Raw genomic sequence first — 26,163 nt, 5'->3', positions numbered from 1 at the left:
ACAGCACTATTCCTAATAAATACATAAATTTCTGAGGATCTGTTGAATTCATGTACACCTTTGCATTGCTAATAATGACTTTCATAAGGTTATGTGCGGAGAAAAAAAAAGAAAGATGCATACAATGTCGAAAAGGTCAAACAAAAATAAAAGGTTAAAAAAAAATAGATAAGAAGAAAGACTCAAAAAGGCGAAAAGAAAAGCAATGGAAGATGGAAAGGCAAGGTAAGTAAACATTCTTTTAGCAAGTCTAAAAGCAGAGCTTGATCACTATCATGTCCTCACATAGCGATGAGTAGTAGAGCTAAAAAAAGTCTGTCTGAGAGTAACTAGTCATTGCTCAACATCGTTTTAAAAACCTTTGATCGGAGGAACAAATAAAACTTGTTTCTTTCCCTCTTATTTCTGTATTCATCTTTGCAATCATCTGTGTGTGTGTGTGTAAAAAGAGAGAGAGAGAGACTAACACAAAGTATGCCCCCATTGTTTTCTCTTGTTCCTTTTTTATATCTCCTTCACTTTACAGGGTGGTATCCTTCCAAAGCAGCTGGCCGGGTGCTGACAGGGTATCTGCCAGTGAGCAGAGCAAAAGGCAGGCATGAGCGGGTGATGGTGGCGAGATAATGACTTCATTCAACAGACTCCAGACAACATTAACCTTCGTCATCCCACGCCAGCTAGCCATCTACTCACCGAGCAAACCAATCAATCTCTCAAACTGCCAATGTCCACCCGACAGATCGATCTTCTGGATGGTTACATGGACTCTGTCGCTTATGTTACCTTGTGTAGGTGTGTGTGTGTGTCTGTTATAGTTCTCATCTGGTGTATGCGAGGTCCACACGGCGCGTGCATTAGTAGCGCTGACTGACGGCTCGTCTGCTCCTGGAATTCACTCTCTTCGTGTTTTTAAATTTTACTCCTCTCTCATCACTTTACACTCCCAGAAGTGATTCTTGCTAGGTCGCAACACAAAAAAGTGTTAATGCATACCATTTTTTTTCCTTTAAAACAAACACACTACACCTCAGGCGAGGTCTACGCAGCAGTCAATGGAAAACAATTATAACGACATGCGAGCCAAGACTTACTCTAAGTCTTCCGGTATTTTGTTGCAAATATCAAAGCTTGTGCTCGGGAAATATTCAGAAAAATGATAAACAGGTACTGGGTGCCCTCTGGCACACTTTGAGAGACTTGGTACTGCCAGCCGGCTTCCTGCTGGCGATTCTGCAATTCCGTTACAGCACCCACCCGGGTGATGGCGCGCCTCCAGTGCTCCTTGCAGTCCGTGGGGCCGGGGGAGCATTCAGCTGCCAGCCAGCTTACATCTTTATACACCTTCCACCTTCCCGGGATGTCTTTAGCGGCCGAGAGGCGATCATAAGCAGGTGTTTGATGTGCACTCCAACGCCGCACCAACATTTCATTTGGTCTGCTCTCCCTGTACACTCCCAATGCCACACAGCATCCCCCGAGTGAGGCGATTACTGCGATAGACCAGCCACAAAGGGATGAGGGAGCACACTAACTGCATCTCACGAAAGCATCTTCTTTAACGATTCACAAAATACAACGGTATTGTCTCCAAAAGACATCGACAAAAACGAAAACAGTCATTTAAATAAATTTGGCTAAGACGATATGAGAAGAAATATCTCAGTTGTATTAATCAAATGTTCTGGTGTTAAACTTGACCCAAAATTCTTGGAATTAATTGTTTTTCTCAAAAAGTATTACAAGTAGTACGATTTTACTGGCTTTTAATGTCCTTCAGTACTTGACAGTCAGTATGACTGATTAGATACTTCTGCACCACCCTGTGATTAGTGACAAGCCTCAGTCGGGGGTCAGTCGGGGGTCAGTGCCAGACAAGGTTGGGTATAGGGAGCTCGAAACCCCGGTTATCATACATGTAACCACAATACCCGCCCACTACTGCTCTCTTCCTTGATCAGAGTGTGTTTGTAAGCGTGCGTACCTGTGTGTGTGAGAGTGAGAATGAAAGAAATAGGGATGGAGGAGTTGAAAAGTGAGAAGACCGCAAATATGACGCATGTCTTCCTTTCCCTAACATCCACTTTTCCCAGTTTCTAAAAGTTTGTTGTTTTGTTTTGTTTTTTACTAGACTGACTCCAACGACCAGTAGAAGTGATGTATGGACGTGTGTTGTCTAAGGTGTTAAAAGCTTACAACTATATCCATGTTTTGCTTCTCAGTTTGATTTTTAAAAAAAGCTGGCTACAGCCAGAGACGATAGACAGCTTAATGTATAAGCCATAGTTCATCGGAGAGAAAACCGTGTAAAAGGCCCACCTGACAACCTGATTTCGCCAGGTACTAGGAGGTGCAGAGTTTGTGGACACCTGGCTTGCTGGGAAACGTAGTTTGAAATGTAATTGTCTCCCTCTTGCAACCACTACATCAGCTTCCCACAAGTTATTTTTGCAAGTAGTTTAGAAATTTTTCAACAAAGGAAGGGCGTTGATACAGCTGGCTGGTAAATATCCTTGCTACCTTCTGCCGCTTCCATTTTTGTGACCAGATATGCATAAAGCACCTATGTGATGTTAACACCTACTGACATACGCTATTACTGGGTCTGGGCGTCGGCTCCTGTGTAATTTTATCGCCCATTTGGCCCAAGTTTCTTTAAACACACTTCAACCCATTAGACCAATAAGAAGTATACGCTTTCATAAGTTTATTTTCAGGTACGTTTCTGATAGCACAAAAATATTTTATTACATATTCACATCAGACAATGTTCAAAATAATTTCATAAACAAATAACAACCCCTACCCTCGCCCCTGTTTGTCATCAAATGACCGTCTGATCCAACATGTATTTTTCTCCTCTCGTCCCCCGCCAGTTGCTGCCTAGTGTTGCCAACCCCATAGCATCAGCAGCTGAATATGTCTCACAACAAAATAACAAAAACATAGTTCTAAAACCTTACCACCATGTCATACACTTTATGCACTGGTGCTCCAGCGATTTGCGTTGAAGTTTCTTTGAAGAAAAGTGGAAGAAATCGGTTTTTAGTGTGATGAGGAGGAGACACTAACCACGCTTTGATAATTTGGGGAAAATTGAGTTGCTTTTATTCTTTGGCAAATGCACCAACAGGAATGTTTACATTCTTAGCCAAGATGGAGGCTTAGGTAATGTCCCGTGCAGTTTGTTCATCACAGCTTGAGCAAAATTGAAAATGTTATACTCAAAATAGGAGCTAGTGGACATCTACTGACTCTTGAAGAATGTTATTAAAATGTCAGAAAATATAGTGTCGTGTGTCATGATTTCGTCTAGGTCTGCATGTCTCAGCGCGGGGGGACGCTCCTGTATTGGAGAGGTAGCTGACAGCAGACGACAGTAACGTGTGTTTTCAGGCTATTTTTGTCCGGTTCGCGGGAAGAGGTCAAGGCCTTCGCCCGTTGTCTGTAGCAGCACCTGACGTCACAGTCTTACGTCACGTGAGGTTTGCTTGAGGGCTGGTCGCTGCTGGTTGGAGATTTTCTTACCAAGGCGCTGAGTAGAGCGGAGAGTTTTTTGAGAAGACGGCTGGAGTCTGAGCTGTGACATCTAACGTCTACGGGAGTGTGCTTCCGTTCTTCTCGGGTTGACAGTCGGTCGTTAGCATAAGCCGTGTGGGCTTTTTGTGTATGTCCGGAGTGCACGCCCTTGGTGTGTATTTACTGTGTACTTCCTGTGTATACGTGCTATGCGTGCGTGCCTTGTGTCCTGGCTCCACGTACTTTTGTTTGACGAGCATTCGTCTGAGATATAATCAACCATTCTGCACTTCTTCATTTGTGACGTCTACGCAGGCCTGACGAGAGGGGGGGACAGGGGGGTCTAGTGTATCCGGGCCCGCGGCTGTCAAGGGGGCCCGGCCTTGGTCAGTGGTTCTTTTTTCTTCTTCTCCTTTTCTTTTTCTTTTAAAGAAAGGTCTAAGGACACAACACCCAAGCATTACACATGCAGAAGTTGAGTTTGAGTGTAGATATTGAGATTCGAATTGTAAACATACATTATATACTGGGAAAATAATTTACGATTGCAAGTACAAGGGGCCCGGAGAGGTCTGTCCCGGGGCCCGGGCGGGCTCTCGGCGGCCCTGCGTCTACGTCTACGGGTTCTACGCCTGCATTCAGAAAGGGAACTGTACTGTGAACAGCTCCTGAGACTGTGTACTAAGCGCCTCAAGCCCCTGTTCTGTGTTAAGAATTAAAGACTCAGGGGGAAACTACGTTTAACTGACTGTACTGGGCCGCGGTGCGCGGTTTATTTTATTTTATTTTATTTTATTTTATTTTTTTTTGTGAGTACTCGCATCGGTATTTTCTTTTTCTTGGTTGTATAAGGTATTTGGGTGTTTGGGTATATATATATATATATTTTTTTATTAAACTTCGTATTTGTGTCGTTCTTTTCGTCTTTGTCTTGGTCTTCGCTTGGGCACGGGTTCGAGTAGTACATCGCATCCTGCCTCCGGCTGAGTGACTGAGCGTGTTTGGCCTTCTGTGTGAGTGGCCTTGAGCGTGCTCCGTGGACGCTGGGGGGTGGTACGCGACATATATGAGTAGTATAGATTAATAAAGTTCATCACTAATATGCGTGTGTGTTAGTAACCTATTAAACTGAGTTCTGTTCAACAGGTCATATTGACATTATACGCTATAACCATCTTAGCTTATTAAAAAAAGTGTTTTACTCTCAAGTAGATGATACATGTTTTGTGCCTAAAATTAACTTTCTTCTCCATGGTATACACAAAAAAAAAAAACCCTTCAGAACAAGGTACTAGCACCAACAAGAAGCACCTCTGCAGGTGCGTGGCACAACCAGGTTCACATTTCACAAGGAGTTAGCTCCTCTTTCAACGATTCCCATTGTTCACAGATTGTGGACGGGCCTCGGCGTCCTCCACTGGCAGGGTAGATGGAGAGGTGAAAACCTCACAGGTGTTGTGATCCGAAATATTAGCTGCACCAAACCTGGCGCTTCCTGTACACTGCGTGCTCGGTAGTGACAGGTCTTCAAGTGGTGCATCAGTCCACAGAAGGGGAGCTAAGACTGAGCACCAGCCTGCTGCAGTCTTCACATGCCTCCTCCTCCCTCTCATCCTTCTCGTCCTTCTCATCTCCTCCACATCAGAGAGAAGTGTCTTTCTTCAGCGGTGTCAATTAAGATCACTCGTGAAACAGTTTTATGACGTTATTCTACTTTCTTTCTCTGTGACAATGTGAAGATGTAAAGATGGTATGATTCGAGAATGTGACAATGTGAAGGTGTCATGTGAAGATATGACGATAAAGTTAATCTTATTTCTAACGAACATTTTTATGAGGTTTCTTTCCTTGTGACGATGTGAAGATGTGACGATGTGACATGTAAAGATCTGACGATGTGATGACGTGACATTTAAAGATGTGACAATGTCGCTAATCTTAGCTCCAACGAACAAAATGCAAACCTTTTCGTCAGGGGAGACCATCTCTTTTTATCAGAGACCCTGTCAACTATCTATGCTACCTTGACTTGTTTTAATTTGGGTTTTTTCTTTGTGGCTTGATTTTTTGGTGAAATAACTTGGGATGTATATATATATACTCAGTCACGAGAGTGTCCGGTAGTGTAATGGTTAAAACACTTGCTTGTCCCCACTGGAGAGAAAGGCCCTGGGTTCAGAGCTCATCTCGGGACACTGTATGTGACACCTGTTTGTAGAGCCAGCCGTTTGGGGTTTTCTCTGGGTACTCCCCTCTCTCCCCCTCACAGTGCAGAAATTGACTGACCACACCTATAAAGTACAACTTATTTTATACGCTGCATTCACAAACCTACATGTATAAACTACACCAATGTCAAAGATGAGTCAGTCAAGACCACGAAGCACGACTAGATCATGATTCTATTGAGGTTCTACTGTCGACTGAAGCTAGAAACACTCTGACCTTGCAAACCACGCAGATTCTGTGGCTGCACTATTACAGGAATGGAGTCAAAGATAATCTCCATAGCTGCCAGAATATACCCCACCCGCCTGTCGTCCTTGAAGAGAACAAGCAGTCACGTGACTCCTGGCGGTCACGTGAGCAGATACTCACTAAGAATAAATTCTTTTTATACACTTGCTGTAATAGCAATAGGAACTCTCTCCTAGAATCCCCTTCACTGTGCATTGTGAAGAACAGCTTCCCAGTTAGTGCCACATTTTTTTTTCGTTTCTGAAAAATCTGAAAAATGCAAGCTGGCTGTTACATTGGAATGTAGTCGTTCTCTTAGGGTCTATTCAAAAGATTGGAGACTGTTTGCTTTCACAGTTTATTATGTGTCTACTTTTGGTTAACTATTATGTCGTCCACTGTTGCAGTTTGTCATATAAGGTCTTTCGTTAAAGAGGTGTGGTTTTTAACACAAGTTTTCTGGTGTAAATCAGAAGATTGTGACTGCGACATATGGATACAGACTTGTGCCAAACACCTATAGAGGTACATGCCCGTAGTTAATTAACAATTGAATTAAGAGTCACACAGTAAGCACACAATTAGACCATAGATTGATAGAAGTACACAAAGAGAGAGAAATATGAAAATACAAATACAAATTTCTCCACACACACATTGTTAAAGACGAATAATTTAACCATAATTATCGATGATGTATGGTGCTCCGAGTCTGCGCTTTTAGGCACGAACTCGCTCGTGCACCCCGTTTTAATGTCTGACGGTAGAAGTGGAGGAATCAGGTGATAACGCTTGCTACCTCCAACACCTGGAGCGTGTTCAATCCGCAGAAATGGCAGCCGATGGCCGCGCGCCCGGGCCCCCCCCCCCCCTCGCCCTTCCCTCCTCCCTCCCCCCACTTCCATACCTTGGGTCGGCGGCTGCTGGGCGCGAGACAGCCTCGTGCATATATACTTCACCCATCCCCAGCCTCCAAGCTCCGCCTCTCACACAACAATTTCAGCCGGTGCCGGCAAAGCCATCGCTCGCCATTCAGCCACAGCTCTATCGACCTCAGCGGCTCGCAACCGGGAACCATGCGTCAAGAGGGTATGGCCATTTCTTGCCTGCAATCTTGCCCCTAGGATTTTAGCCCTCCCGAGTTTCACATCGCTTAGAATGCCAGCTTTTTAGTCTAGTTTTGGCTTGTTTCTAACTTTTCCCTTTCTCCAGCATTTTCTACTTTTTTTTTTCTTTTCCTTCGTGCCAATTTTAGACAAAGATCGTTATTCTTCGAGAAGTCTTTTCCTGGATCGCGCGTGCGAGAAGTTGGATTTTTCCTCTAAAGGTGTGCTGGACTTGCTTTCGGTCGACTTTTTAGGATGTTGAAGCTGTTGTCGTGCGACCTGCGTGTTGGTGTAGAGTGCTAGAGGAGAAAAAGTCGGAGGAAATGTCTTTGAGAAGACCCTGCATGACCTTGCTGCTGTAGTCTGATGTAAGGCGCCGGCGTGGGCTCGGTGGGACGTGTGGTGCTCACCTAGTGGGCCCTGACACCAGGGTCACGTGCCAATCAGTGAGAAATTAGGCACGGTTCATTGATTAGTTGTGGGTAGTTAGGCTCGGGCTTAGGACAATTAAGCATAGGTAGCGAAACTTAGGGACAGAGGGTGGCTAGACAAGAATCATCGGTAGTTAAGATTACATCGTTATCCTTGACAGGTAGCTCATGCTCTTCACAGCTTCAGTAGTTTTAAACAAGATTTGCATTTGAACATTTGAGCAATTTTTTCGGGTCATTGGACAGATAACTTACAGTGAACGTGTGTGTGTGTGTGTGAGAAAGAGAAACAGCTTGAGTTAACTTTCTCTTGCCTAACGTACATTTGTACAATCTATCCCTGGGACTCCTGAGTGAACTGACACAATAGAGTGACTGTAGGTATTTGTCCTGCCGAGTGTACCTTCAAATCTCTGCCGTCGAAACCACGACAGAGGGGTTAGTCAGGTCGACTCACTGAGGGCAGCTCAAATTTTCCTTTTCTTTTTACCTCTCCCCCATGTGCAGCTCTCTTTCCTCTAGTTATCACCACTTTTAACCTTTCTCCGTCTCACCTTTTGGAAAAAAAAAAATCAAGTATCTCCTCTTGACAAGGGATTGAGGATCAAAGGGAAGGTAACCCTGTTGACGAGTTTTTCATGAAGACTAAAATAACGATCACAACATTTTACATGCGTTTGAAAGCTGTTGCATCTGCTGGTGAATTTGTCATCCTTTCTTGTACATGTGAAGGGCAGAAGCAGACTTGGATTGTAATGCACTGTAGGATAAAGCTAACGGACACAACGACACAAGCACGAGGCACTCGTGTAAACTTCTCATGGCGCGTGTTGCCTCCTGGCTCTCGGTGTCTCGCTCACTCGAGAACTTCACCTGGTGTTGAGAAAATTCAACAAAGCTCGTGGTTTCTGTATTGTAAAGCAAGTCAGCACACGGAGTCTCTATATCAATGGTAGAGAATGTTTCCAGGAATAGACTAGGGCGTGTGTATGTGTGTGTGTGGTTATACCTAGTTCCCTCCCCTGTCTTAACTTCTGTTGATGCTGGCTGTGTGTTTTTCGTTCCACTGTCTTCTGGATGTACCTGTAGACTGCTGAACACGTGAGCAGGTGCTTGAGGGTTGCCGCCCTAAAGGTGTGTAGACTCGGCTCCCGTCACGTCAGCTCCTGCGCTACCTCCCTACCTACACCTTGCACGGTCCATAGTGCAGTCTTGTCGGCGCCTAGTAGACCCCTCCGAGCTCCGCCATCCATCCTTTTCTTCCACCACGTCTTAAAAGCCGCCTAAATATTGCCGTCACCTAACACACCTGCCTGTACCTGTCTCCCTGCCTACCTGCCTGCCTGCACCTATCTACCAACCAACCAACCTACAGCTGGTCGCCTTGCACCTGCCCTGCGCCAGTTTTGCTTCTACCTGTACCTCTACCTCCAGCATGGGTGAAGAGATCCCACAAGGACGTAAGTGCAGTTTTGAGTTACAGCCCTTGAGTGGTCATTTGGTCACATGACCTAAGGTATTAGTGCTGTGACGTGGGCGTAGAGTGAATGACAGGTCTGTGTTAGTAGAGCTCATGTCGCATGACCTATAGGACCAACAGCACTGCACGTGGCACGTGACCGATTAATACGTATTAGTCAGCTATATTGCTCGTAAATGACGCATATACCATTCACACACCTACCTACGTCTGTACACCTGGTCGCATACCATCAGTGACTTGGCTGTCTGTGCTATAGCCATGCTTTTCTTGTCATCCAGTGTTGTCTTTTACAATATGTCCAATGACACATTTGTTATTGTGATTAGACGACACATTTTATATATCTATTTTTAGGTCTGCTTTGTTGGGCAGACAGTGAAGAATTATACAAAATAACGATTGAAATATAATGTACACATGACTGAGATGCTAAGACTTAAGTTGAGGTATACTTCATCTATCAAGATGAGAGCATAGAGAAGGAACGAGCACGACTACCGTGTGGCATTGAAAATGGCAAAGCGTCTGATGCCAACAAATTCTGCTTCTGTCTGTAATGTTAACAATTCTTCTAAGCGCCTGGCACTTATGTTAAAACACTTCGTCTTTTTTTCTCAACATTACTGGGGGATTAAAAACAGGCTAATTCTGTAACCTAATTACCTCCCCTGTTTGTTCTCATTACGCTGCTGAGCTGTGGCGGCGCTACACGTCGGTCGTCACGTCTGAGATGATAGCTACACCATTCCCCACACCCCCCTGACAACCTCACAGACTGTCTGGCAGCACCAGTGACTCAGTCGCTTTTTGTTAGTAAGAAGGTCAGCGAGACAGATCCGCCGTCAGACAAGGGAAGTGACTCCTGCAAACTGCATTCACTTCTCTCCCCTGCAAGAATGCGGCCCCCGCCTCGCCCCACAGTCTCTACCCGTAACACTGCGCGGGTGCCGGCTGTTTGAAGAGGTCTGCAGCCAGCGGGGGATGCGAGTATCTCCTGCTTGTACACAAGGAGCCCAACTTAGGCCGTACACAGAGATGGCAGATATCGAAATCTTGGGGGAGAAAAAAAAAAGAAAAATGTGCCAGGAAGTTGTCCAGATTTTACCTCCAAGTTTCCCTGAGCTCAGACCAAAAACATTCTCGAGTTCAAGTTTTTGTTTTATTTTTCTTTGTGTTTATTCTCCTGTTCTTTTCCTGTCTTTTATTTATTCTTCTGATACAAATGACTTCCCATCCTATCAAACTAGCTGAGGAAGCCTAAGCTCGAGCCAGAAGTCTTGTAGGCAGGGTAGTATGAAGGCAGCGGACAAACCATTCTGAGAATGCTGGGAATGAGAGAAGATAACAAAAAGGAAGGAAGTTCCCGCCCTTGAGGTATGACATAGGCCTGTAAGCACGATGCATGGAGCAACCTTCTTAGTGGCCCCGGAACTTGAGACTAGCGGATTTTAGCTTCTTAACCCCCCACAGCTTGGGGGATGTTGGTGTGACGAGCAGAGTTTGGCAATAAAGGTGAGAGCCTCCATCCCACGGGTCACCTTTGCTTGTCAATGGTCGTCGCAAGGAACCTGGCCAAACAAACGGGACTTGTTGCCAGCTTTCAATCATAAGCAAGAAAAAATGAAAGTGTTTGGCAATCTTTGTATGAGTAGGGTGCATGATGTAGTCCTGTCTCCAGTCTGAAAAATACTATGAGGAGAATGTAAGAACTATTCTGGTCAGATATGCCATATGACGCATTACAGACGCTTTTAGTCGTGTGCTTAATTCTGTGAGAAACAAGACCTGGTGAAGTACATAAATGTCAGGCTCCTTTGATATGGCACCGGATCAAAACTGAATGATAAAAGCAACATATGACGAGTTAGGAGCAAAAAAACAAAGCAACACTTATCAACACCATCTGTCATAGATAAAACTCTCTCTCACTCTCTTTCTCTCTCACAGATGTGCACACACACACACACACATACACACATGCACACGCATAACGAGTAAACAAGCATGTGCATTCACCCCAGCCAGACATGGTTATGCAGATGTTGTGAAAGTTTATGAAAGGTAGCGTGACCTTTGCCCGCTGCACACATTTCCAGAGGAAGACGTGGATTTTTTCGACGAGTTCTTTTCGCAAGTGAGCCACCTCCTGCACGAGAAGGACGAGGAGACGTGCTACAAGGAGATGTTCCGCATCCTTGACGACCAGCGGAAAGGCTTCATTCCTAACGAGGACCTGCGCGACATCCTGAATAAGATCAAGTCCCAGGTGGAGATGACTGACCAAGAGGTGGAGGAGGTCATCGATTACATCGACAAAAACAAGGATGGCCGCGTGGACTTCAATGGTGAGTAGTTTGTTACACTTGTATATTATATGTGTGTGTGTGTGTTTGCATTGTATTTTCTTTTCCAGTGGAACGAATATTTTGATGACAATGTCAACGGCATTGCCAAGTATACCAAAAGCATTGCTTCCAAAACAGGAAAAGCGTCCAGGTGCTTTTTTTTTCATTTTTCCTATAATTCCTACAAAGCATCATTGCACCGTCATCACTAACAGCAGAAGCATCACACAAAGATGTTGGTCACAAACCGTTTTGCTGCCCAGGCCCCATCTGGACCACTTTCTGTGGACCATCGAGTTGAAAATAGTACAGAGTCTCTCGGGAGGCAATTTCTCCTCCAACACCTTTTCTGATCGCGTTGGCAGATCCCGCAGCCTTTGATATTTTTCTGGTTTTTAATACATGCCCTTGATACCCAGGAAGATGAAAAGAAAAAAAAAAGCGATTTCAGTGTCTGTATCTTCCTCAGTTCAACTACTGAATCAGACCACGTGTAGCGCAGACTAGAGTGGAAATAAAATGAACCCTGCTAGAATACTTTCTGTATATGTTTCCCTCAAGGCGATAAGAATGGAATGCTACAACGAGCATTTCGTGCTTCGTGTTTCTCTGCCTTTTATTGCTGATGGTGCTAGAAGAAGAAGAGAGAAATAAAGAAAAGGTCTGGGTTGAAATAAAGGTGCGAATTTACGGGTTTATGTTTAGAGTGTCCTTACAATCCTCCATCAATATGCCACACTGTACAAGTGTTGCATCTCTGGGCTTTAGATTAAGCAAGGATCAGTCCACCCACCTTCACTCCCGGGGTACCTCTCCGTGCATCCGTTTCCCGTTTAACGACTTTGTGACCGGTACCTCCCACGGTCTGTCTGTCGTCTGTCAGCGGGGGCAGATGACTGGACTATCAGGCGCGCATCTTGTTGTGCATGGCGCCTAACGCTGCAAACATCTTTCAAAAACAGAGCAGGGAAAACAGTAGGGGTTGGCGAACTCTCACAGAAAACGATGGGACTAGGGTGGGGAGCATCTTGCTGGCAGCAGCCATCAAAGAGAAGCTGTAGGAACTAAACACGTGAAGTAGAGCAGTCCTTCTGATACGAGTTCTTCGTGAGTCTGTCCTTATCACCATTCCACCCGGACTGTCCCCAGCCCACTGTGTCTTCTTCTTTCCTTCTCTGGTCACAATAGTCACACAATGTGTACCTGGTGTGTTGTAACAGTCATGTGTACCTAGTGTGTTGTAACAACCATGTGTACCTGTGTGATGTAACACAATCATGTGTACCTGGTGTGTTTTAACAGCCATGTGTACCTGGTGTGTTGTAACAGCAGTCATGTGTACCTTGTGATATTCAGTCAGCTACGAAGGTGAATTTGCTAATAGAACTGAAAGCCTTACGGTTAAGAATCAAAAAAAGCAAGAGAAGGCAGATAGAAAGATATCTTGTCAAATATCGGGAATGCGTGCATTACTGGCAGACAAGAAGAGAGCTGTCCTGTCTGTCAAGAACCATATGGCGGCACATTCTCCGCTCGGCAAAGCTGTCTGAGACTGGGTCACTGCACTCCATCGCCATTGCTAGCACCAACCGTTATTACCCTGTGTTCACCTTCATTCTTAACACACACACGTACACATCACACGTACACACACACACACACGCACACATGCACAAACACACACGCGCACACACACAGGGCGAGCTGTCAGTGTTGTTACGATGTAGCCCTGCAGAATGATAACTGAATGAGCCATTCCGTGAATTTCTTTCACCTTCATTCTTTTTTTATATTTCATTTTTAATTGTCTGGGTGCTTTGCTGGCATCGCTTTCCTGTTGCTACAATATCTCTTTTTTACCTTCTGACTCTTTTATAATTTCCTCTCCTTGAATCACCTTATTACTCGTTATATTTTTCCTCTAATCTTCGTCTGTGTGTCCGTCTGCCCTTCTCTCTCTCTTTGTATCTCTCTCCGTCCTCTAGGACTGTGACGTCGCTGGCGACCTGGACTGTGACGTAGACTCGCCGCGATGTAGGGCAAGTCTGGACAGTGTGGGTGGTAATTATTGCTGCATGGTGTAAGCAAATTTCCCTCCATTGTATCGCCCAAAGCGATCGGTGCACCCTCTGGAGGTGAATCTTATCAGTGAACCCCAGGGAGCTCACTGGCAGATCATTGCCGTCATCCCTGCAGCAAGGAATACATCACTCGTGTGTCAGGGACGACAAGCAAAGGATCCTTAACGTTTTTAACACGCCTGTCGGACGAAAATAACCAAACACTCCAGGTTTCATTTGTCTCCTGATGCCTTCTCCATCCATTCTCTACACTCGAGTTTCGTCCGCTCACATTCCACTCGCATTCTCGGGACAAACGTAACGAGCCTGACTGTACAATGATCATAAATACCACATTCTAAACACTGCACATAACTCAGAACATATTAACTTCCTCCTGAAGTAACGGCTGCTTTTCAAATTAATTTTTGCTTACTGCTTCACTGCGAATGTTTTTTTCCCTCTCTCTTTCTCTCGGCTGTTTCTTGTTAGTATGTCTGTCAGTGGGATAATCTGTTATGTGTTTGTATGCGTGTGCATGTGTGTGTGTGTGTATATATATTTATTTTATTTCTGTGTTGTTGTTTTTGTTTTTTTGTTTTTCTGACTCTCTCTTAATACCAGGCATGTATCTTTCGAGGTTGCTAGTGGATACAATGTGTTTTGCAATAAGCGACTGATGTAAAACATTTGGATTTTTTAAATATATAGTGTTACTTTATGAAAGCGTTCACATGTCAGTTTACAGTAGACAATAACTTTATTTCTTTTTAAAACTTACAGCGTACACATACACCTCTACCATTTACCTTTATTGAATCACGTATTCTTCAATTTGTTTTTTGGACTGAAATCAAATAGAATAATTCTTCCCTGATAGGCTTTTTTTTTGCATGTGTAAGAGATAATCAAAAGTAATCCGTATTCACTCTGGGAAATGAGATGTTGTTGCTGTGTAAATGAGATGCTGGGAGAAGGGGAGCAGTCCTTCGTTCCTGAATGTTTACCTGTCTGGGTGCAAAATTGTGCGTGTGTGTGTGTGTGCGCGCACGCGCGCACGTGCGTGCGTACATGTGAGAGAGAGAAGAGAGAGAAGAGAGAGAGAGAGAGAGAGATAGTGGAGGGGGAAGAGAGATGGCCATGTGTTGGAGAACAGCCAGAACATATTTAGAAATCGCTTCCACCCAAGTTTTCAGGGTGCAATAAAGCAACATTTTTTCGTTCGCCCACCTTGAGCACATTCGTCTTTGAAAATGCCATCTCTTTGACAGTTGTAGAAGATGTGTTGCTTGTCCTTGGAGGGCTGTCTAAAACAAGATACTCTAGAGCATGCAAGATGTGGCTGAGTGGGAAAACACACACCTGGGCCTCGTTTGGGTCAAGTCTCGGCATTCGCAGACTAGTCTGGCCAACATGAATTACAAGCATGCTAGCGTCGGACTCCTGTTTCAGGAGTTATTAAAGGTTTCGGCATTCGCCGCCATGAAATTAATGTTTAGGTTATGAAAAATCATGTAAGTGTAAGCACGTAGAAAACTGTTAACTAACTTTCCCAGCAAATCTCATTTGTTTGGGATAGTCTTTGGAAATCTTACTATATCCAAGAAACGTATCTGTAATTCTTGCTGGACTGTCCTTTGCTCAATGCTATACACAGGTGCAAGAAGGGACACGTGTTCAAGAAGGTAGAATTACTGACCAGTACAAATGCTCGTGTGAGTGTAGCGAGTGATGTTGGCAAGTACTTTGAACTTCTCGCTTGGTAAGGTGAGGTAGATTCAGACAGTGGATGTGGTATTGCCAGTGAGAACCGTTAAGAAGCGTGGGAAACAGTAACAACCACACCCGACCCTACAATGCAAGGAAGTTCAATTATCAGTTCAGTTCCTTCAGTCCATTGCTTTTATCCAGTCTGCTGCAGGAGAATCTACTTCTTTCCATGAGCGAAGTTTTGGCATTTAATCGTTTGCTTTTTTTTTTTCTTTAGCAGATCTGCCTCTTTCTTTCACTTGTTTATTGAAATCAGTCGCCTGGCTACTAGTCAATATGATCTAAATGACCATGAATTACTTCCGCTTGAATCTTTTAATTTATTCAATGCTCACTATTAAAAAACAAAGAAGCTGGTTGTTCGCATATTAAATGATGAAAATAGAAAAATTCCAAAAAGCCTTTTTTTTATTTTACGATATTACCTCCCTTTGTTTCCATTGGCGTGAAGGAAATGTATTTTCCCTTCTGCTTTATCAGTCACACATTTTCTTCACTTCATCGCCGTCACCTTGGGCAATAAATAATCCTTCTTATCTGCATTCTTAACTTTTTTTCCAAATATTTTTTGTCAGGCATTTTCCCATTTGCTGTGCATGCCTTTTGTAAACTAAGTCGCTATCATGGGCCATCTTGTGTCAGGGTGTTTCTTGTATTGTAATTGGGTGCGCATTGTGTGAGCTGCTTTCTTACACTCAGACACATAGACTATATAGACATGCTTTGTTTGAGTGGTTTTAGCCAGCGGATGCTCGTTGACGACAGCTTTTTCGATTTTTTAGAAATCTATTTCTGTTGTAAAAAAACAAACAAACAAACAAAAAACAGACTGTGTTGACCAAAGCCAGCAGATGTCAACATCTCACATCTTAACGGGAATACGACTTTGTCAGCCTGCAGCCTGTCGCCCGTAAATTATTGTTCGTCTTCTCCGTTTGTTTTCTTGGAGGGACCTTATCGCTGGACCATCAGGAAGCACATCAGATCTCGGGTGCTGTTGTGTATCTACCGATGATTGTGTGTGGGCACGGGTGGGGAAGACCTTGCGCTCGTCTGTCATCCGCTACTACATTCATCCTCTCGGTGTAGAACTCCAGCTCACACTTGGCGATGTCTGTGGAGCAGGAGGCAGAGGATGCCTGCAGTCAGTAAGACAGAAAAAAACACCATGGCCAGATAGACAGAAAAACACCATGGCCAGATTGCCCAGTTGTCAACAGCACTGGAAGGCAAACCTGAGCCCGTGAGAGTGATGAGGTTCGAGTCTGCCAGGCGCACTGCGCATGCTGACAAGAATTAACCCCTTGTTTGCCTCTGACGTCAGACCAGGAACATGGCACCTGACCTGCAGCAGCTTGGACACTTCTGACTCTAAACACACTTGAAAGTGTGGTGTAGTTTCCATCTCTTCCTATTCCGAAAAATACTGTCAATCTTTTTTATGTTTGACAGAGAAAAATTCCTACAAGTACTTTCTGTGTTAGAAGGTTCGCTTCAGATAGGGAAAGCTCCTCTCTGCAGTTCATGAGTAGTGTTCAGGCGCCTGAAGATTGACAAATTATGATGTGAATTAAATTGAATTTCACGTGCAGCACACGAGGGTCTGGTAGTAGGCTACACCTTACTGCTGACACCCCCTGTTTTACTGGTCAAACCAAGATCACTGAACAAAATACTTGGGGAGGGGGAGATGGGATTTGTTTCGTGTACTACAGCAGTATATGTAAAATATCAAAGGTCACTGCTGACACAAGGCTTACCCTCCAAGATGGATCTCCCAACTGTAAGCTCAACTCAAGAAAGCGGTTATATTGTCTGCTAAAGCAATTACCTGTAAAAGACATTCTGCGAGTATCGCTCAACGTCGGGGGAGTATTACAATGTACAGTGCAACGGATCCTGGCACAAGCCTGGCATAGCCAGCTTCTCGTATACCAGCACAAGAGTAGGTGCACATGTGCATGCACGCACACACATACACTCACACACACTTTGTTCACAAAGTCTTGTGTAGGAAGCTCATTACCTTTAGACGTTTGCCTGCTGTCCAGGTACACCCAGTTTGTTTACCTCACAGTAATGGTGAGTGCATCTGGAACCGAATGTGTATACCTGTGTGGGTGAGCGCAGGTAAATGTATGCATGCCTTCTTTCGTGTCTTTCTTTGAGTGTGCGTGCGTGTGTGTTTATGTTATGATGTTATGTGGGCGTGTGTTTGAACACGTGTAATGTGTTTAGAAAGTTGAGGTAGTGCGCGCGCGTGATGTGTGTGTTTACATCACAGTAATCTACCTTTACCTCAGTGTGTTCTTAGTTCAAAGCGAAGAAACAGGTTCGTGGTAAACTCAGGACGAGAGATCAAATAGGGGGGAAAAAGAAAGAAAAAGGACAAACAGAAAGCTTCCATCTACACAAGTAGCAGCTACCCGAAGTTAGTGTACACGTAATGAATGCGTGTCTACTCTAACACATAAAGAATGTGTCTACCCTTTGTACAAGCTCACATTTGCTGGCGGTCAGTCACGTGGATGTCACGATGATGAGGTCATTGTCAGGGTGAACCTACTTCTTACTGTGTAAACCTACTGAAGTGAGGGCAATGGAAGCGGCTTTATTTACATTGAGACTGCGCTTGATGAAATGCGAACTGCTATATGAAGCTACCTACTCAAGGTGCTGTTCTGCTTTTGTCTTGAAAAAAAAAATTTTTAACCCTCGGTGACATCTGAAAAACTAAGCACATTTATCACTCAGAATGTTTCAGTCTTACCTGAATGCTTCCACTGATAGACAGCACACACATCCAGTTCTCCACAAGACGGAAGCTAATTTGTCTTATCTTCATCTGTCATAAAGCCACTGTGATGGACCAGATTAGAAAACATCTGCTCGCTGCTTGAAAAACAGTTGATGAAAAGAAAGATGGAAAGGAGGAAAACTGTTTTATCAGAGCTGCAGACATCAGATGAGCATGCAGCAAGCCGACGATGTGCGGGTGTGTCGCACGAAGCTCGCTATCTGAGTGTTATCAGAGTTGTGACATATTGGCTACAAACGCATCTCATGCTACAAAAAAAAAAATAATAATAAAAAATGTCGGTGGACTCGGAGGGTTACTAATGTCACGACACATCTGTCGTTCAATGAGCCAGGTATGAGTAGTGGGGAAGCTTTTGATCTTCACTCCCGCAGTGAGTATGCTTGCGGCATCTCCTCCCGTGCTGCAGGCGCAATTAGCGGCGGTGCTGACTGTGGCGCCGTCACCTCCACGCGCCTGAATGTAGCCACCCCGGGTGCCTTCAGGGGGCTGGGGCACAGGTCAGGAGTAAAGCAGCCACGTAGTTGCAAGCCTGGCGAAATGAAGAGTAGTTACAGCAGTGGCACGCGTTTGTGTGATGGAAAAATGCGAGATTCTTGGAATGAAACGATTTGATTGCACAGCGCCATGCCTCTGTGTAGGGGGAGGTAATTTTGTGAGTTCCTTTGGCCAACATCTCCCCCTACCCCAGCTTGTGTTGGTCAGAATAATGAGGTGCACACTCACATACACTCACACAACACTAACACTCGCACACACAAAATCTCTCTCACACACAAACACACTCAAACATATTCACACACATTCACAGCCACCACCATTGCCTCATTCCAACACAAAAATAAATACAAATCTAAGTATGTACGATATATATATATAACCTATGTACGTCACTTGTAAAAAACTTCCACTGCAGCTACAAAAATGTTTCTTCCAATCAACTTTTGAAGACATAAATGCCTCGACACCTGCCAGGAGCTAAAGAGCTCCACGAGAGCTCACCTCTAATCAAGACCAGACAGACAAGGAGGAGGAAGACTAGCGCATCCTCCGCAGGCTCCATGACAATTTACTGCCGGCTTGAAATGGAGTGCAGCCTCATTTACTGGCAAGAAGTTAATGGTGATGCTTGTACGATCACACCTCCTCCTTCTGATCTTTCTGTCTGGTCGACCTCACAGTCTTCCGTTAGAGTCCATTTCCAATTTAGTCTTCATATTGCGGTAATGAGATACATGCGTTCTGAAAGAACAGACAACCACTACAGAGACTAAACTCAGAGCTAAGACCCAAAAATAAACTAACTTTATATATCGTGCAACCGTTATGTTGAGTTTTTGTCTAACTAACCATCTGTTAGCTCACGTGAACTAGTGAACCTAATGACCAAGAGGTCAAGTACAAGAGAAATCATCTTTTTGTTACTAGGCTCGACAGTAGATGGTACAGAAGATGTGCTTCTGTTTAGACTGCACTAGAGTGTTTACAAGAGACCTTCATAGACTTAGGATGACTGAAGACAGCAAGTGGAAGAAGGATTTGGTAATATGATCCGCGACCCCCATCTAGGTATTTACAAGTTAAACATTGGTTTCACTGAACAAACGTTTACCATCTCCCCTTCCGATATATATTCCCTGGTGTAAAGGACTCCATCAGATGCCTCCTGTCATTATTTACAGTAATACATGAGAGTGCTGGGGTAGACTGCAAATACTTCATCTTATTTAAGACACTAACCTCGTCTTTTTCACTTCAGCCTTCATTTTCTTTTTTTATTTTCAAATAAGTCACACATGCAAACATTACTAGACGAGAAAACTTGGCTTCAGTACGATATTCTGTCTTTGGCTTAACATGCCAGAAGCAACAGAAATATTAACAAAAACTAGCTTTTCTAGATCTTTGAAAAGCCTTCTCCAATTGTAGATGGCTCTGTCAAGTTCAAAGTGTTACGATCGGGCTTATGGACGGACAGGACTTCGATTTGCGGCGCTCATCTTGCCAGGCAACCCTGCACCGAGAAAGCAGTTAGCTTCCCAGCAAGAATGTAGTGATTGTTTACATCGACTTCAACTCATTTGTGCCAAAGTGTTCTTGAACCAGTCCCCAGGAAAAATGTAGCACAGCTGTTGTCTTTGATGTTTCACAAACTGCTTCAAGTATTGCAACTGAAAACACCTGACAACGGCAGTTTCCACCTCGTTAAAACGTCAGCCGGGTATGTCTGTGGCGCGTTCACTTTGTGAGGCTAGAGTACCCGGCACAGGTATCCATTCCTTTTATCTACAAATCTCATGCCAGACTTTACCTGCGGGCTTCTTGGAGTGCAGTTGAAGGCATTGTTAGAGTATCTTTATGTGTACTTTCGTACTGAAGAATTCAAGCCTTACTTATCATTTTTTTTCTTTTATTCTTGGAATTCGATGTTGGAACTAAATTTAATCCGAAAAGGCATTCTTCTCCAAATTGGCCAGAGAAAAAAAATACAGACCGACAGACAAGCAAACAGATCGTAATGCGAACCACTGGGATATTTTTTCTCCATCTGAACACAAACTCTAAGACCCGCCGAAAGGCACAAGAATAAAATCTGCTTCTCGCGGTCTGAAGCTGTTTGTACAAACATTCACATCTTTTCACACATAAAAACTGGCCATAAACATCGCAGTGCAAATGTCTATTTTTAAGTCCTGGAAAAATATAAAAATACATTTACGAGATCCAGTCTAGTCTGGAAGCTATAAATTACCAGAACTTTGTTACCAATTGTGTCGAGCGATATAAACCTGTCTCCTGTTACACAGGTGAACGTCTTGCCAAACGTCTGTAACTGTCACGAGCTCCATCATTGCCCTGCAATCAGAACAAACTCTTTTCACCTCACATGCTTGAGAGTATTCTAATGTAACACAACTCATGCTTTGGCTTGCTCAGGTGTAAAGAAACTGTTTCTGTGCATGTTGCAGAATTTTACAAGTTCATGGTCAAGGAATGACGGAGCTCCCGAAGCGACCACGTCCCCACTACCACCTGCCACTTCCTCGTCATCACCGTCATCACCAACGCCAGTCACAGCTGTGATGTCGTCATCGCCGACTTCGAGTACCATCTCTCCATACCGCTCATTTATCACAGACCGTCATCTTCAAAGCCATCGTTGTCCTCATCTGTTTCATCCGCTTTAAAAAAAAATCATCCCTGTCGCCAGCTTCATCATCGTCATCGTCGTTATCGTCTTTATCACTCTCAATTCAAAAGTATTTCACGGCAAAAGAACACTTCCTGTGTTGCTACTCGCCAGCTTAAGGTTTGGTTCTCCCTGTAATGCCCTAGGTTTGTAGTGAGAAGTCTTCTGCCCTCAAGCACATGAGCTTTTTGTCCATTAGTGTGTCGTGGATATGCTGTGTGACACGTGCAGTTCACTAAAGCATGTATGTACACACGAACACACATCACACCAACACACATACATCTGTCTCTTTCTCTCATACACATACACATACACAACATGTCTTTTATGTGCTCCATGTTTGAGAGATGCCGCACACACCTGAACAGGTAATATCCAGCAGCGACTTGCGACTTCTGTACAACTAGCCAAGCGAGGCAGCAGTAATATCCAGCAACCACTTGTTAAACCTTATATTACTCTAGGGACAAGGGAAATTAGAATAAGCAATTATCTTAACAGTTGCTGGCAGATGTACATCGGCAAGTAAGACAGGACGTGACCTCTGTACCAGAGCTGTTGACGACCTCATGTAGGAGTGAACTGTGACCTTTGACCTTTTAAACCTACACTCATTATATAGCCAACAATTGTTGCCTTTTAGAACATTGCTAACCGTTTCTGTTCTGGACTGACCACTTTCGACAGTCCTGTGAACTCTGTGAACTGTTTCTGTAACGTTTCGGCCAAGTCGATGGATATTGCTGCCGCGTGTGATGTCACATCCTGGACATGACCGGGCCGCCAAGAGCAAGTGAAACACCCCCATTCATTTCCTCTTGGCTGAGCCTGGCTTTGCAAACGCTTTCCATGTGTCTTGTAATTTATGTTTTACACCCAAGTCACTGGCATTGAAGATGCTTAACGATGGGAGATGTCAAGACAACAACAGAAGCGGCCTGACAGTCAAATGTCTCGTCATCATTGTCATCTAAATACAGAGAGCGGTGCATGCTGTTTTACCCATAAAGAGTCGATGGTGTGGACGGCAAGACAGACTGTAGATACTGGTAAATATAAACAATAGCATTCTAGTGGCAAATTGTCAACAATGGTCAGCATTCTACTCCTCAGCCCTCAGCCCAGTGGCAGACTATTGAGCCACGTGTAGAAGATGAGACTTTTAAGCTGCAAGTCAGAACCAACTGTCAGATTTGTAATAGCTGCAGTCCACTTACCACAGCTGACAAAGAGATAATTAAATGACAGTTGTGATAGCATTCATTTAATTTTTATGGCTGACATGAAGTTAATGAAATCTGTAGCTTACAAGACAGGAAACCACTTGCTGTGCTGACAGTACCATGGTTGCGACGTCCAATAGCATGCAAGCATTATAAAACTGAGCGGTCCAGGTAACAAAAAAATATATAATTTAATAATAAAACCTGGTTATATAAGAATATAGTAGATATCAAAAGAACTTCTAAAATAGCAAACAAACAAAAAAAGAAAGAAAAATAGAAAACTCTCTTCAACGTTGAATGCCTTGTGTTTGAGATCACTCGTTGTAATGATCCTTTGCTCCTTTCTCCTTCTTCCGGGACAAACTGTGCAATACAAATCAAACATGTCAACCCGACGTGGACGACAAGCTTCACCATGATAACTGAAGCGTGAAATAAAATGATGACTTAATGAAGGAAATAAATTTAAGCAATCCTAGCTTTTGATTTTTGTTTACGTGTCTGAAGGTAGAATGAATCTGTAAACAGCTGATGTATTTAATTAACACTGTTTAAGCAACAACAGACTTCTTTGGTCATGTCTGAATGAACGAAAAATTAAAAACGAACATAAAAATCGCCGAGGTGACTGCTGTGTAGAAAAATAATATTTGCAGTCTGCATTTCTAGTCTACATTGTGAAGAAATGAAAATCCTTAAGAATGGTCAGACTGATCATTTGAATACTGATTGCCTCTCGTTGTTATGTGTAATACAAGCATGTAGATACAGTATATACAATCATAGGTAATTTTCTAAGGCCTTAGAAGAATCACAAAGGCATTCACAAATAACCACAGATAGCTTTTGCTTGAGTTCTATTTTCCTGTTCACACAGTGACACCCAGATCATTACTGATGAGGTGATAGTAGATCCATCTGCTTTATCGGTTCGTGTGGATTTGATATTGATATTTATAAAGAAACTATTAAAAGTGGATTTCTTCTTGGATCGTCCACCGGACTCCGCGTCATTTGTGTGCGCATGCGCGAGACGACAGCACGTGTGGATGTCCATCTGTGGTGTCATTGGATTAGCTCTGTGCACAGTTCTTACATACCGAACTCCTAGGTCCTGCTGGACGAATGCATACCACACACAATATTTTCATGAAAAAAAACTAAGGTAAATAATGGAAAAAAAAACCAAAAAAAAAAGTGAAAACACATCTAGAAGAGAATAGTCTGGTTCTCTAGCTTTTTCGATCTAGAAACCGATATATGTATGCGGCCATTAGAGAGGCTATATATAGATATGTATAAATCATACATGCATATATGTATTTTCGAATTGATGCGCATGCGTGCACACACACAAAGTGTTAGGGAAGTGTGGGAGAGAGGAGTCTTTACTAGGTCCTAGAGCTTCAATGGTCAAAGGCCAGGTGTCAAGGTGAAGTCCGGACAGATGCCAAACGCTGGGCTTTCTAACGGATTCAGCCACACCCTGTGAGGCCTCACCACCGACTACAGACTACAGACTACAGCTTACAGACTACAGGAAACAGCTGAGACAACATCTCTCAAGCTCCACTACAGACAGGAGAAGGGGGCCACTTAAACCACGGCATCTGCACAACACACCCTGTACTTCCCTACCACAACCTTTGAAGCTCCATCATCATCATCATCATCATCATCATCATCATCATCATCATCATCATCATCATCAATCATCAATCATCATCATCATCATCATCATCATCATCATCATCATCCTTGTCTATCTATTCATTCATTCGCTCGTTCAAACCTTATCCCATATTTTTAACTTCTTTCTCTTACATGTCATCATACAGTATACATAGATACAATATACACATATATACAGTTTCTTTATGGTATCTTCACAGAAGGCGCACAACACAAAATACATTAATTTAAAGTTTTTAGTGATGATTCCAAAATTTAATGAATTTTTTTTATCTTTTCTTTTTAATGTTGTAAATGGCTGTAAATTATTTTCGTTCAAGAGTACTGCGAATTTATTTATTATCATTTATTATACAGACAATGTCGTTCAGGGTTAGATCCACTTTTCCGGGCAAAAAGTGCGACAATGCAAGAGATACATTTCCAGTTCGTAAGGGAGTGGCGAGGGAAAGGAGTTGTGGTCTCTGAGATAAGCCTGAAACAATAAACAACCAAGTTTACTCTTCTTCTACAAAGATATAAACATTCTTCAAGAAACTGATTTATTCGATACCCTGCGCCGCTAAGGCAACCGCTACTCACACAAACAACCAGTACCCGACTGGCCGCCGGGACATGGACTGTTTGTACAATACTTACCCAGGCTGCCTTGCAACCTTCTCTATTGACATCACTGGCTTATGCCTGGATTTCTTGATGATGATAACGATGAGAAGAAGGCTCCTACAGTTAGAAAATAATCAAGTGGTCGTAGAGTGGATATTTGTAGTTTTACTTCTGCTTTATTTGTGTGTGAATGGGCGGGGGCTACTTCGTGCATGTTAGGAGGAGAGTGTGTGGTCCAGCTAGTCATCAATGATGTGGATGTGTGGGATGCTGGGCGAGAGCATCTATAGAGTGCACCGAGCTCTGCAGTGAAAAGGTTCGCTGTTGGACTACACAGCTGTCATCACTTGACGCATGGAGGGTTCAATGGGGATGAGGCTGGTTTTTTAAAGTGTTTGTTGTTGATGTGTTTACAAACTCTCTAGTCACAAAAATTTGTTTCGATTTGGCGCCGTGTCCACTTCTCGTGCGGAAGCTGCTCTTCCTATGCACATTCTTGCACAGATTGCAGAGTAGACATAGCTGGGCCCGCATTCATGAAGCGAAGGTAAGTCGTGGTCCTTGGTAAATAAAGGGCAAGCGCCTTGTCTCATAGTTATAAAGCTGTGTCCGGACTTTGAGGATGTTGCCAGGACCCAAAGAACAATAGTTATAAGAAATCAAGGGCAAAGGTGCTCTAAGGTAACATAAGTTAAGGCAATACCCGCGGGTCTGGCTAGTGAGTTTTAACTACGAAGTAAAAATGTTTCACCTGTATTTGCCCCTATTCCCCGGGTAACGACCTTATCCTCGGTTTCTGAACACGGCCCCTGATATCCTTGTCTTACCTGTCTGCCAGCGTCATGCTCTACGTGGTCACGTCTCCCTAGGTTCCAGAAACTCAACATAAAAAAAGAACACCCATGGTTCATATTCTTCTGTCTTATAGGTTCTCGCAAATAACAACATGGTGGAGGTACACCAAAGTTTTCGAAGCTAATATTACACCATGCATGTAACATCTGTACACTGTAGAAGGTGTAATCAGCTTGAATTATTTACAAAATGCAGGTAGTCCAAACTAAACAAGCTAAAGGGATTGCGATGTATAGTTTTGGTGAAAATTCGCTCACTTTCCAACACACTATACATTTTGCCTACTCTTTTTTTTTTTATATCAATACATGAACGAAAAATAATTGCTGTCTTTTCTGTCAAACTGTGGGACATGTTATCATTAGATACAAAATAACCTGCAAAATTCGGCAAGGACCACAGTCCAAGCTAGTGTCGGCCCGCGGCGTACCAAGAATTGAGTTATTTTACTTTCTACGTTTTCTCGGTCATAATTGCTCCTACTTCACAAGTTTTGATTAAAAAAATTGGAATACTTAAAGCTTGAATTCTGTTGGATACCATGCTGATTATGAAAACTGTGCAATTTGTGTGGTCGAAATGGCTTTAACCTACACACTGGCTTG

General features: G+C 43.5%; 1 protein-coding gene across 2 annotated transcripts; it reads left to right on the top strand.

Moving 5' to 3' along the window:
• Positions 1 to 6,905: 6,905 nt before the first annotated feature.
• Positions 6,906 to 23,401, top strand: LOC112567757 (calmodulin, striated muscle-like). 2 transcript variants are annotated; one of them, XM_025244568.1, is made up of 4 exons: positions 6,920 to 7,062; positions 8,600 to 8,970; positions 11,090 to 11,338; positions 20,956 to 23,401. In XM_025244568.1, the coding sequence occupies exons 2-4, from the start codon at positions 8,946 to 8,948 to the stop codon at positions 20,982 to 20,984; spliced, it is 303 nt and encodes a 100-aa protein (XP_025100353.1). In that variant the 5' UTR covers positions 6,920 to 7,062; positions 8,600 to 8,945; the 3' UTR covers positions 20,985 to 23,401. The 2 variants fall into 2 exon arrangements, with proteins under 2 accessions (XP_025100362.1, XP_025100353.1); XM_025244577.1 differs by lacking the exon at positions 8,600 to 8,970 and having other exon boundaries at positions 6,906 to 7,062.
• Positions 23,402 to 26,163: the final 2,762 nt, after the last annotated feature.

The sequence above is a fragment of the Pomacea canaliculata genome, linkage group LG1 (assembly GCF_003073045.1).
Source record: "Pomacea canaliculata isolate SZHN2017 linkage group LG1, ASM307304v1, whole genome shotgun sequence".
In the NCBI taxonomy this organism is placed as follows: domain Eukaryota; kingdom Metazoa; phylum Mollusca; class Gastropoda; order Architaenioglossa; family Ampullariidae; genus Pomacea; species Pomacea canaliculata.
The sequence above is the reverse complement of the archived record's forward strand: the minus strand, read 5'-3'. Positions and strand labels throughout refer to the sequence as shown.

What these genes read in the sequence shown, in the direction of transcription:
- LOC112567757 (XM_025244568.1), top strand. Translation starts at nt 8,946, where the DNA reads ATGGGTGAAGAGATCCCACAAGGAC. An exon ending in TGAAGAGATCCCACAAGGAC is followed by an intron (nt 8,971 to 11,089) that starts GTAAGTGCAGTT and finishes ACACATTTCCAG; the next exon opens with AGGAAGACGTGGATTTTTTC. An exon ending in TGGCCGCGTGGACTTCAATG is followed by an intron (nt 11,339 to 20,955) that starts GTGAGTAGTTTG and finishes TGCATGTTGCAG; the next exon opens with AATTTTACAAGTTCATGGTC.